At 40.0% G+C, this 13,879-nt stretch overlaps 1 protein-coding gene across 1 annotated transcript in view; it reads right to left on the reverse strand.

Annotated features, from left to right (window-relative positions):
- LOC124172497 overlaps positions 1 to 13,879 on the reverse strand; it is a 173,176-nt gene that overhangs the window by 40,708 nt on the left and 118,589 nt on the right. The window contains exons 22-24 of the mRNA XM_046551936.1: positions 6,985 to 7,148; positions 3,489 to 3,566; positions 1,284 to 1,409 (exon numbers count right to left, since the gene is read on the reverse strand). Coding sequence (XP_046407892.1) covers positions 1,284 to 1,409; positions 3,489 to 3,566; positions 6,985 to 7,148 — 368 coding nt within the window. The remainder of the gene's footprint in view (positions 1 to 1,283; positions 1,410 to 3,488; positions 3,567 to 6,984; positions 7,149 to 13,879) is intronic.

A 13,879-nucleotide genomic window follows, 5' to 3' on the forward strand; every position in this document is an offset into this window, starting at 1 on the left:
ACGGTGCAGTCTCCAATGAGGTTAGAGTCACTTCTGGCGTTCCTCAGGGTAGTGTCATTGGCCCACTCCTATTCCTTCTTTATATAAACGACATTGGCGAAGTAGTGCAGAGTAAGTTACGATTATTTGCAGACGACGCTGTAGTTTACAGAGAAATCCGTTCCTGCAAAGATATGGATGAACTAAAGAATGACCTTGCTGCTATCCAAGCTTGGTGCGATGCTTGGCAGTTAGAAATAAATTTAGAAAATTGCGTCGTAATGAATTTCTGGAAGAAGAATAACTCCCTACAGCGTAACTATATCATTCGGGGCATCCAGTTAAAGGCAGTTGAATCCGTGAAATATCTAGGGGTTAGACTCAATAATGATCTATCGTGGAATAAACATATTCGAGAAATAATCGGTCAAGCTAATCGTAAAATGGGTTTTGTTAAAAGAATATTAGGAAAGTGCGACGACAAAGTGAGAGAAATTAGCTACTTTTCCCTCGTTAGACCACATTTGGAATACGGGTATGTGAAAGGTCGTTACGATAGTCTTGTTAGTGTAACTGACCTCTTAGATAAACTCGGATGGGAATCTCTGTCGGACCGTAGATTGAAAAATAGACTAAACCTTTTAGATAAATTCAAGAGCAGTGTCTTTTCTGACGAAGTTAACCATATCTTGCGGACGCCAACGTACTACGGAAGATCAGATCATATAAGTAAAATAAGAGAGATAGATTGCAGAAGAGACAGATTCCGAATGTCATTTTTTCCACGATCGATAAGAGATTATAACGGCAGCAATAGACCTCGTAAATAGATTGCATGACTTGTAGTGTAGCCTACTAACCTATGTAAAACTTAAAGCATGTTTCTGAGTCTCTATTCTATATTCTATTTCTAACAGCATATAGTAGTATAGTTTGTTATTATACGGGACGTTTTTTGGACGGTGTGGTGTGCATGTGGGAGTCCAAATGCATGCTGCATGCTGGTGATTGATCACCCCCTGCCAAACACCCTAAAGGTGGCTCGCAGGGTATTATGTAGATGTAGATGTAGATGGTAGTAGTTAGAACCTTATGGAACTTATACATCTAAGTAGTGGCCTCTTGTTATAATGGACGCATAAAATGCTCAATTTTACCTCAGTAAACATCACGGTATTTCCAAAGATCAAATAGAGATGAGAGAAATCATGAGTCAAAGACTGTCGAATCACCACGTAAAAGAGTAAAATTCTTTTCCATCATCAAAATTTCAAATGACGTAAGCCTAAGACTACGGTATTTACCTTCGCCTCCTCGGCTGGCCCTCGAAGCGAACGCAACGTAATCGGTGCAGCTCCGAGTAGAATCTGTCCAGGTCATCACCAAACTGACTCCTTGAGTTCATGGCATAGCACAGGCTCCAGATAGATCTGAAAACAGACGTTCAATTCATTAGCACACTTATGATCGCTAATTAAATATCATATCTCCATCATGTGAATGGCTGTCAATAGAGCTTACTCAAAATAATTCCATCAAGCTTAAAAGTTTCGGCATTTTAAAGGCAGCTCAGGCTCGTATACTAAATTCACCACAGTGAAACAATATATCAAATTCCTAAAACCATATGCCTATGATTTCCTGTTTCAATGATAATCAATTGCAATTGAATATTAATATTTCTCGTCTTTTTTTATTTTCTTCTGATAATTGTTCACCACTTCTAATAACCCCGTCAGCACATATTTGGCCACATTTTCGATAAAGCTGATATTTTGGGGATGACTTATCTCCAATGTTCATTCACCCTTTTTTCCACGATTTCACGTGTTTGGGAAGGAGCTCTCATAGTACCATATCGCCCCAATTGACCTCATAACGTCCTCCATTACCGTTGATGACGCTAGTAGCTTAGTGTTTACCTATGTATTGTTGCTTGTAGTGGTAATTGTGCGTAAAAACCGTAGATTATTTGTTTATGCATTAATAGTTAGAGTGATAAGGCTACCTAAAAATCTTTGTTGTGGCCTTAATGGATTTTGAATGTGTGCTTTTAAAACCATACGTAATGTACTTCCACCGTATATGATATGATGTGATAAGGCTAAAATGGACTTGAATATGGGCTATTTATGCGATTATTTTTTAAGAATAAATAAAAGAATTCATGTACAACAGTTTTTTCGGTATAACTTTACCCATTCCAATTAATGCTTCCATAAGTTAGCTAACTTTTGCCCATTCTGAAGGTGTACTATCATTTCTCTCTAAACCTCAGAGTTCTGGGGAACCATTGCGTAAACGGAAAGCATTTGTCTCACACAGGTTGGCAAAATAGTGAACGCAACGCATTTCGCTGCTCATAAACTTCTTACTTCTATGATTTTCCATCAGAACTCTGCTGGTATTTGGGTAAGAAAATAATACTGGCAAAATGCTTGCAGGTAACAGTTTCCAAAAAATCAATAGCAACTGATTCACTCTATTCTACATCTACATCTACATAATACCCTGCGAGCCACCTATAGGGTGTTTGGCAGGGGGTGACCAATCACCAACATGCAGCATGCAAGAGGACCGCCACATGCACACCTCACAGTCAAAGAAATATTACGCACACTAGAAAAATATACATGCTTATTCATAAAAAAATTGCTAATTGTTAGTAATTCCTAGAGCAAATACATGCAAGGTTAGAACTACGAAAAAACATGCAATGGGTGATCCTAGCGAGCGTTGCCATTATTCCTTTCAATTGAGACAACATTGCTATCCTTAATAGTACGAGGGAAGAATGACATTTTAAATCTCTCTGTTTTGCAGTCTATTTCTTTTATTTTTTTCTCATGATCGCGTCTACTATAGTACGATGGTAAACGAAGGATATGCTTCACGTCGTCTGAGAAAATATTATCTTCGAGTTTCCTAAGTAAGTTAAGCCTATACTTCGATCTACGCTCCTGTAAAGATTCCCATCCTAACTCGTTTAACATACTTGAAACGCTGCACTTTTTGTCGTAACAACTCATCACAAATCTGGCCGCCCTGCGCTGTACTCGATTAATTTCACCTATTAGTCCTACCTCGTAAGGGTCACACACGCTAGCAGCATATTCCAAGTGAGGCCTCACTATTCGGCCATGACACCTTATTTAGGATTTTCTTTCGTAGGTCAATACTTTGCATACAAGTTGTCTGGACTGTAAAAAATTACGCAATACATATTGCTACATTTTTGCTGGCTAAATTCAGCCTATACAATTCTATTCAATGCATAAAATTGCATAAAATGTGTAAAAAGTACACACAATTGCATACATATTTTATACAACCCCTATACAAGCTGTAGACTATTTGTTAAAAATTTGTAATTCCATTCAACCATTTTGTATATAACTCTCTTTCTCTTATACAAATCTCTTATACAAAGTGTACAGAAACCGTAAACCAAATTTATAGAATATGTGTAAATAATTAATATCAAAGTAGCTAAAAGCCTCTCTCCTTACTTAGGGAGCAGTTTCAGTGATTCAAAGTTGAGTAATCCCTTCCTGAACGAATTCCTAAACTCCCCTCCCAACAGCGACCTGAAAAGAGAAGAAAGATGTGTGAGTTGATTTGCTAATTTTTTGGTCCTATTATCAAGCAGTCAGAGTAAAAATCTTAAAGGGAAAGGAGTATCTTATGCAAAAAGAAAGAATCCACACATGCTACGGTTAATAACCCGATTGGAATCAACTTAAAGTATGTGCTTTGATTACTCTAGCATCAGGGTCGAATCATAGGGGAGGCCAAATGGACCATGACTCACTCACAAACTCAGGGTCACTCACCAAGCAGTGGGCTCCCTTCAATATAGAGATAAATCTTACAAAATTGGAAAAAGAGGATATATCGTGTTTATGGGATTTCGAAGTGAATCTGGGCGGTATTTGGTGAGCATGTATTCATCAACATTGACGTCAATAGAGAGTTGATGCTGAAGATAAAAATACACTTTATTCGTTTGCGTTGTTAATGTAGCTGAGAACACAACCACTGGCACACGGTGTCGTTGAAAACACAAGATGCGCGTGCAGCTCTTTGTGCATTTAGGAAGACGAAGAGCTCAGTTTGGTAAGCGTATTGCAAATTGCAGGACTCTGAAAAAGTGGATTTCACACCGAAATGGACCCCAGGCCACCCACTCCCTAAATCCAGCAATGTCTAGCACTTCATACTGTAACCGATGCCGCTTGGCGCGGTTCATGGGCGTCTAAATCGGCGTTTACGAGGTAGGGAAGGCTTATGTAATTTTGTGTGAATGTGTGCGTGAGTATGTGAAGCGTTAATGACCCAGGTGCCGTATTTTTCCATCCCCCTCCCACGATTCTTCCGCCTACTTTAAGAGCGGAATTTTTCTATGTGTACGTGACAAGCAGTAAGTTTACCCCACCCCACAGCGAGAGAAGATCACCTGCACATAGCAAACGGAAAGTGATGTAATCCATTACCCCCACTCTCCACCAATTTTGGCGAAAACTCCCCCTCCCCTCTTGAAGAGTCGGAGAAAACCAGCCATCTCGTATCTCCCATCCTTACCCCAACCCACAGAAAGTGACCCACGGGGCTATAAAAGCTGAGTACAGCAGTCGAAAAAGAGACTATTCGGCATGGAGATGCAACCGGAGGCTCTGGCGGTCATCTAAGGCATTCCCGTAAACCTGTGGACGTGAGCGAGAGAGAAGTGAGAGGTGGAAGTTGACTTTGAAATTAATTACGGCAGTAGCAAGGAAAGAGGAGACGAACGGGAGATTTCCAGCTCTCATTATAGGGAAACGTCACTCCACGACGCCCAGTGAAGAGATTCTCTCGTCCTACAGCGTGAGGAAACGCAGCCACGTTGACCGGAGCCAGCCAAGGAAGCCATCTCCATCCGTAACTCAGAGAGAGCGATAAGTACTCTTGTCACCCTTTATCCCACCCCCTGAATTCAGAAGACCCCGAAGAGCCCCATTTCTCCCCACTATTCAAGACAAGAAGAACTGTGAAACATTCCCGTGCATTTTTTATGATTTTTCTGCCCTCCCCTTCATCCCCGCGTGTGTGTGAGCAGTTAATTATAGTAATTAGGACAAAATGTGATCATTTGATTTTAGCGTTTGTCATTAATCAACTATTCCGTTTTCTTTCATTTACGCCAACATTTGTTAAAACAGAGTTCCTTTTCTTTCATTGTTTGATAATTGTTGTCACGTAGTATTTAACTGGCCAGTTGCAGTAGTTTTATTTTTATTCAGAAGAATAATTCATTTGCGTGTTTTGTTGTTCATTTCAAAGTTAAATTGTGCATTTAAAGTTTTGTTGAAATTGTAAATTGTCACTTAAGCATTTGTTATTTCGTGCACGCCAGCCTCCATTCAGCAATTGAAACCCACCCCACACCCACTTTTCCCTTTTTGTTTCCCCACCTCCCCTTACTCCCGAACCACGACCCGCTCGCCTAGAGCGAACCCTCCAAAGAATCCTCCTCCACCCCCAAAACCCGACGAAACGGGTTACAATAGATCGTGATAGCAGTAAAATTACATTCCCACATATGTAAATAATCATTGAATTATCTACTTACGCTCACTCACGCGTTGCTTCAATTCAGATGTTGGTTTGAATGTATGAGTCCAGAGCTCACACCACACATAGCAACAGGGACAAAATATCACAAATTTATAGTAAGGGTGGCCAGTTCCCTCCCATGAAACAGCTTATTAATTATTAAGCTGAGAATAATAAACGTATGAGAGGGTACCGGTGACATACATACAGTTTGGTCGGATATTCAAAGATATGCTACCATGGTTGTTATTGAGTTATTCTCAACAGTAAATTATCTTCTTTTAATAAATTTTTTGGTTCAGTCGCACCATATCCGAATTATTGCGATTTCAATTCGCCAATCGCAGTGCAACCCGGGCGAAAGCGAACCTCCTTAGAGAGGCGGTGTTGTCAAACCGAAAATCGTTTCAAAGCACCAGCCAGACGAAGCGAAAACCACGAATATTACAACAGATGACCCTCAAGTAGGCCTCTTAATATGTTGTCATCCACTGCGTGTTTAAATCGAGTTGCGAAAGTCGCCACTCACGTCGCTGACAGATAATTTGATTCTAGTTTTACGGGGCAATAAGGTATAGTTAGTGGTGTTAAAAGATATTCATGAAAATAATGCTGTAATCTGACATTTTCATAGCTTTCCTATTACTCCTCGCATTAAAAAAAATGGAATGCAAAAAATTGTATTGCTCTGCACTTATCTCCACACTTCGGACATTAAAAAAAAAGATTAAAATAAGACCGAATTGGTACGTAAATCAGCCTTCCAAGGAGTGCAATTGGGCCTCCTCTACTCAGTACCCTTGCTGAAAACATTAAACTTAAACTCTCGAACCAATTTCAACAAAGGTGTTTCAGTTGTTCAAGTGGCAAGAGGTCTGCATACACGAGACTCCCTGTCCGAAGATAATTCGATCGAATCATGCATGACCATCCAATTCATTCGAGAGTAAATGTTATCTTTTCACTTTCTCTGGCTGCTTCTTCCAAACCACATTCCATTCGACAACACTGCCTCCCTAAAGAAGTTCGTATTTGCCCGCGCTGCATTGTGATTGGCTAACATCGATATCATCGAACATCTTAATCGAGATAATCTTAGCCCAATCATCCACTAAATTGCATTCCTAGATTACATTTCAATATCCTCTTTGGCCAAATGGACAAGATTTACACGCCAATATTTAAATAGATCTACATCCACCGAAATATATTAATTGAAATTAACTGAAGTTAGTTGTGAATCATATGAGGAAAAATGTGATCTAATTAATATTAAAAGTATCTTTAATGAAGATGAAAGGCTTAATCAAATAGGCAACCTCGTTTGTAACAAATAACAGTGATAGGCTATTTTTTAAACCGTTTACCCCAAAATTGGATTTTTATTGGATTTTGAAGATTGGTTATACTTACACAATAACGTAGCTTATGATCTCTGCCATCATAGGTCCGCAAACAAAAAGCACTGTTAAGCCAAAATACAGGTAGTTGTTATGGCTGAAGTGTAAATATGCCGTGTGGATATCTGTCAGCATGTCCAACAAATAGAGATGCGGGGCAAGCATCAAGAGGAAAACCTTTTTGGAACAGAAAAATCGTATCAGTAACAAGAGCTCTTGATTCTTACTCATTCAAGTTTATCTATGTCAAGCAGAAGTACTATTTTAGCTGGTTCAATTTAACTATGCGGCAGGGCTATTTAAATTAAAGGTTTTATTAAATAGTCACCTACATTTTTGATAACTAATTTTAAATGTAAATTTATTAAACTAAATCATCCTAATTACGATAACGGATTTGAAACTTCTTAAATTACCTTCTTTGCACATATATTACATACACATTGTAACGATACACGCCTGCTTATCGTGCATCGTCGAAAAAAGATCATGATCTATGTTGTTAAAGTTACGTGGGTTCTGACGCTCGCGGTCAAGATGAGAACTCAGAATAAGGACGCAGCTTTGAATGCAATGGCGCAGCAAGGAGATGAAGGACCTCGTACACAGCGTTTGAATATCATACACATTTAAAAATGAACACTTTAATTCTTAAACACTAATGAGAGATGGGGTGATGCGGACTAAGGCGAGACATAAATGACATACATATCACTGCAAAAACGAAACAAATATGCCAAAAATGAAGAATACGCAAGAAACAAAAAGAAAGAAATCTTACTCCTAATATATGAGAGATGAGATGACTACTGGAATAAATGCACAGAAATGAGCAAAAATGACACTGAACATTTCCAGAATCGGCATGACACGGGCACTCGTTATCTTTCTCAAACGACCAAATCCACTGAACTTCATTTTAAGACCAGTTTAGATAAAGTTCGTTGCTTTACTTCTATGTCACAGGCTTCTCGTTCTGTTTTATCAAAATGAATCTGACGTCGGTCTTAATGTAATGACGAGAACGGGAGAAACGTGATACAATGGAGACGGTATTTGGACCGGGAAAAAATGACGTGAGTTTATCTGTGAGACCACTAGGTTATTATGACGACACACATGCACACTGGGGACTTTCTTTGAGGGCATATGGGCTGGCTGGAGCGGGGGAGGATCGGGATTATTTCCTTGACCCGTGAGAGGGTTTAGAGTACTTAAGTATCAAATGGCGGGTCCGAATCCTGTCGCCGCATCACGATCCGTCAACCGCGGGGAACTACATCCCGTGGATCCTCGGACGTTGTCGTGATGTCTTGACGCGGCGAGGACACTTTCCCGTTGCTCACCTGCACTCTGCGCTCTCCTCTCCGACACGTCTTCTCCGTTGTCGCGTTCCCCGACCTCCGAGATGCCGTATGCCCGTCTGCAGCGGCTACGTCCTCTCTGCGCCCCCTCGGTACGTTTACCGCGTCACCTCTGGTCTCCGTCATCTGACCCACACTTGGTCAGTCTCTGCCCAACCTTTCCGCTGGAGACTATTCTCACATACTTCTGCGGAATCCCCCCCCACCATGTTCACCCGATACCGGACCTTATATACCCATTTAAACATGACGAAAGACATACTAAATGATAACAGATGAGAAAAAGAGGTCGCTCATTACTTGCTGCGATCGCGCGCCAACTTGAACAGGAAAAAGGGCAGGATACGAACGCGGAATTTGCCGTGACGAGGCTTTTCGTCAAAATATGTATGCTGGATATGATATAAAAGAAAAAAGCATCAATTGTCAAGTGACTGGGCATACCAATCGTCGCAGCGAAGACATATGCATGTATCATCGCTACACTGCTACGAACAATGAAAACAGCTGTCATTGGGAAATAAAGACGTATAAATCTTTGCTTGCAAGCATTTAAAATGAGCCTGAAAGGATATCATACCCTAAAAGGATAACAGAGTCAAATGTGATAAAATATCCTGACAAATAAATACAATTATAGCATAAGTGATATTCCTCAGGAATCCTTCTCTTAAGCCGGTGTCCTACGGTCAAATTTGCACCCAAAGTTTTGCATCAAAATGTTTGGACCAAAAATGTTGATGCAAAAATGTGTGTACAACTAAATGAAGGTCTCCCACGATCCATTTCGTCGGAAACTAACGAAAAACGATATTTATGTAAACAAATGTGGAAGCTTTTGAAGTGCAGGATTCTATCTTTTTTTAGCAGTCGAAATTTTATTTTGCAGGCCTCTTGAACATTAAAGAGTTGAAAAAAGAAAACGGAGGGAGTACTGGACCTGGCCTTGGCCAGATAGGGGATAAAGGAAAGGGGAAAGCTTTGGAATAGGCGTGCTAGCCATGTGGGAGAAGGAGTTGGTTGCCGAAGTTCCAGCAAATAATCGACTTTAGTTGACGATGAGTGAGGATATTTTCATGTCCCTCATCAGCAAGGTTGAGGGCAGAATAAATGCCGGTATTAAAACGTGAGGCATTTTATCCCTGCGAGGAAAATCTTATTAATAAGTGATGAATATTGTAGTTGAAATGGTGTTAATAATAGTCTTGTAAGCGTGCATTGAAATCACATTTTCCTCTTATCATACAGCAGTTGCTAAAAGAAGGTCCGTACCCTATAATCATAGTGATCGAAACGGGAGCTGTAGTGTTTCACAGGTATAATCGTCATTTCATAGTAATCATTTCTTCAGCTGCTCGTTCGCTCGGTATGGCGTACGCGATTAGGTTCGCTATGTGAAGGGCATGTGCCCTCTACAAAGCTAACCTGTTAAATTTGGCCTAAATAAATATACCTTACGTAAATCTTTTATTCTTTCCCAAACACCGCTCCTTGCATTCCGAGTCTAAAAGAACGCTTTCTACTTATTTCATATGAACTCATTACATTGCATTGTAACACACAATACCCTGGCAGTCTATGAATAATCCCCTGGTTCCTTCTGCCGAGTCGGTGGAAACCATGCACCATTTTTTCCTCCATCTCCAACGACGGACCTGCCGGCAAGCGCACATCTAGATAAATATTAAGCGACATTGACTTTATAAGCGATATTTTATCTAAATGTTATAAGTACCACTTTTCGATTCATCATACAGCACATATCGGTAACAATAAATTTTCAATCGATCCATTGTTTAAGAATTTAATGTAAATTTGCGTTGTTTACAACAAATCGATACATTTTGGTGACACAAACAATTAATTTTTTTACCAACAGTGAATAATGGATACGGCATTCTCATATAATGATTTCAAGTTATTTGAACGAAAACTATGGGAATAACAAGCACTCTAAGTTGGACGACTTGATTTTACGCGCAGAGCACTGGTACCTTTTTAGAAAAAAAAGGTACAGGAGAATGTTAGACTCCCTAGACAGGTACGGTTCAGTTCTGCGCATATTCTACATCTAACGTTGGAAAAGGCAGAAAAAGAAAGGCAAGAGGCGAGAGGCAACCTGAGCGGCACGTTAGCGGCAGCAGTCGCTGCATCACGATCGCTAATTTTCGAGTTTAGGCTTTTATCTTGAATCTCATATTCCTCACTTGCGATGCTTAAAAACCGCATTACCTTGATATTTGTGTGATAAATCCTCCAAATGCCAACTTAATCTCACCGCCAAAATTTTCCCGAGCACCCAAAAATTTTAAAATTTTTAAAATATCTGTACCGTATCGTAAGCACCAACAAAAGCACAACCGCTCTTCTTCCATCCGGCCCTTCCATTGCCTACAGAAGAACACCTTACTTGGGTAACATTTAAGATCCACTCGCCCCCTCCTCCGCCACACCCTCGCCACACCCTCCCCCCACCTTCCTCCCTGTCTCCATGCAACGCCCCCGTTGTATATGCTGCCCCCTCCTTCGCACCACCACCACTCCAGTCATCGATAGATCCTCCTCCACACCGTCTTGCACTTCCCTCAACGTTGTTTACGAACTGTATTGTAATTTTTGCCCTACGTGTTACTTAGGAGAATGCACCACACCCATATCCATCAGAATGGATAACCATAGACATTCGTTTGAAACACCCGGGATAAACATTGCCCAGTAGTCACCAGAGCCAACCCTATCCCCTCATTGCCTTCCCCCATCACTGGCGTGCTTAACATCTAGCATGAGCGGAAAAACTAATGTGGTATTAAACACTGCATTAATACCGTATGAATTTTCCTATAATGATGCAGTCATGAAAATGTTGTAGTTGATTGGAAGGTGGTTCCTACTTCTCTCCTACTGATATTACAGAAAATACAAAAACTTCAATTCAGCATACTGCGGCAAAAGTGGCACCGCTCAATTAGTTACAATACTTTTGAATCGGACTGTACATTTATAACGTAACGCACAGTACATTATGTTACGACCCAACCACATTTCCAAGTCTGATAGAAAGGATTAAATACGAGAGATACGTTGCTGAATGGATAAGTATGGGAATTTGTTTTTCCCCTGAACCATTAAGGACTTCGATAGCTAGGTGAAGCGTGGTTTGATCGTTTCCTTTTTACTTGTAAACCGCTGGTGTCTCAACATCCCCGCCACACCCCTATTGAGGCAGGCAGAAGGGTAATATATACATATATGTGAATCATTTCGACGAAATCAGACATCCTTATTGCTGTGCGTTATTCCAAGGCTAAACCGCATGAAGCTCTGAAAAATGCACTTTCTTCTGGGCTACATCGGCATATAGTCCCAACGTGAATGTTTCCGTTCTCCTTATTTTTTCTTGCATAGTTTGGAAAATTCTAGGAGAGTAGCAAAATTTAAGAAGAATAGTACTGCAAATTAAGGAAATCCTCAATTGTACAGCCAAAGTTAACATGTAATGACGAAGAGATTTAAATTCCGTTTAAGAGAATAAGAGGCACCACATAATTCGTGAGAATACTCATTTGCTCCATAGTATGCACCAACTTCTGCTTCTTCTTGGGTTCAACTGAAAACTGCAATGATCACAAGAAATTAATGGGAAGCAATTCCCATTCCCGTTATCATGTCCCCACTTAACCTATAACATAAAACATATGCCATTTGATGGATATTCTGATGACAAAAATGATGGTATTTCAAGAAAACATAATTGGTCAAAATGCCGTTGTCAGCCATCTAGGTACTTTAAAAAATTCCGCCCATCTAAAGTTGATAATGATATCCCGCCTTACGAGGGTGCATTTACAGTTTGGCATCGTTTGTTGTCGCGGCTTGCTATCCAATCTGGAGCCCTATCCACCAAGGAAATCTCTGGAATAGTTCTTAGTTTATTCCCGAAAAGACTTAATAATATCCACTAAGGTCTATCCGAACTTTCCGTCACGGAAATCCATCCGAGAGCGGCCGAAAAGACGGTGGGTCTCGGAAAAGGACTTTCCGGTTCTCGGAATCGTAAAGTGATGTACCAGCTATGTTATGAAAGTTATGGAATATTTTTACCGCGAAAATGGTGCTGCAGAAGCTAATAAGAATGTTCCAGTATTTTGAAATAATGGCTCGGGGTGTGTACTAGAATAATGGGAAATGGATGATACTGTAAGGAGTTAGTAATTAAATAAATTTAAGGTAAAACTAGTCACAAATGCAGTAAATTTAGTATAGCGGATAGCGTAAAAGCGCTTCCGAGCGACGGAAGCGGAAAGTTCGTTTCAGAAGTCTCGGAAACGAGGAGACGTAGTTGCTAGATAGGGATCCTGATCCCATCATTGGGATTTGATTACATCAGATCGCTAGCTAACTAATTCGTGTTTGAAAATAGACAGTTCTTTTTGGATTTTCTATGCGTGGAGGTGGCAATACGCCGTAAATTTCGATTTGTGGTTGGTATAGCGGCAGCTTACGATTACTAATCTGGTCGAATGGCTCAAGTAGGAACGAATAAAGCTATAAATGTCATATTACACTAATATTCGGGAATTTTTACCATCGAAATTTCGACTTTTATAATAATAAATAAGACAAATGGTAGCCCTATGTTACATTTAAATCGCGGAAAGGCATATAATAGGATAGACACTGTTAATCGGTATCACAAGCTAAATGCTGCCTGGGAGCCCGTTGCTGGTGACCACGGTTATTTTAATTACCAATTTACATTATCATTTTCCGTATGATCTACTATGTTGAAGCTATTTAGAGAACAAGGCTGGGCAAAGCTACTAGAAAAACTGTTATCATTATTAAATGTTCCTGATAACTTTTCAAGCTAAACCTTGGTCACCGACGGTATTCAATATGTAATTCTCCGTATATTTCATATTAAAACTTCGAGACCATAATAATGCATACACAAGTGCCATTTCTATATACAAAATTCACGATTCTATGATCGCCAGATAAAATTACATCAAAATTAGTAATTCAGAAAGATATTTCAAGCAATGAAATCGGCGCGATAATTCAAAAGAACATTTTTAAAATTCAAAACGATATTCTACGAAGGGACCGAATGATCCCCTCTGATAAAACCATTGAATACGAGGGGAGTTTAATTAGTAATGCAACACTTTTTTCCAATGCCAATTTTGGTTAATGAAACTTGGCATTTCTTGAGGAATCTTTTCAAACTTGCTCGGTTTGCCTCGTATAGTTGACAGTTGACTCGCATTGACTTCCAATAAGTGACCGTACTGTAAGTGTCCGAGCTGTTTAAATGGCGTGTGTAACAAAGAGGCGTTCCAAAAACGGGCATTGATTGAGATAATTTTGGCGAAAGAGCAAGATATCTCAGACAGTCAGAGGTGCTTGTAACATATCTAAAGAAATCTGGTAGTGGAAAAAGGCACAATAAGGCCTTCGAAACGTGTTTCTCACAATAGCCTTAAATGGGATGATGAAGAAGTTATCGATGCTGTATAATGTTGGCTCCAATGTCTATCAGTG

The sequence above is a fragment of the Ischnura elegans genome, assembly GCF_921293095.1.
Source record: "Ischnura elegans chromosome 13 unlocalized genomic scaffold, ioIscEleg1.1 SUPER_13_unloc_1, whole genome shotgun sequence".
NCBI classification, from domain to species: domain Eukaryota; kingdom Metazoa; phylum Arthropoda; class Insecta; order Odonata; family Coenagrionidae; genus Ischnura; species Ischnura elegans.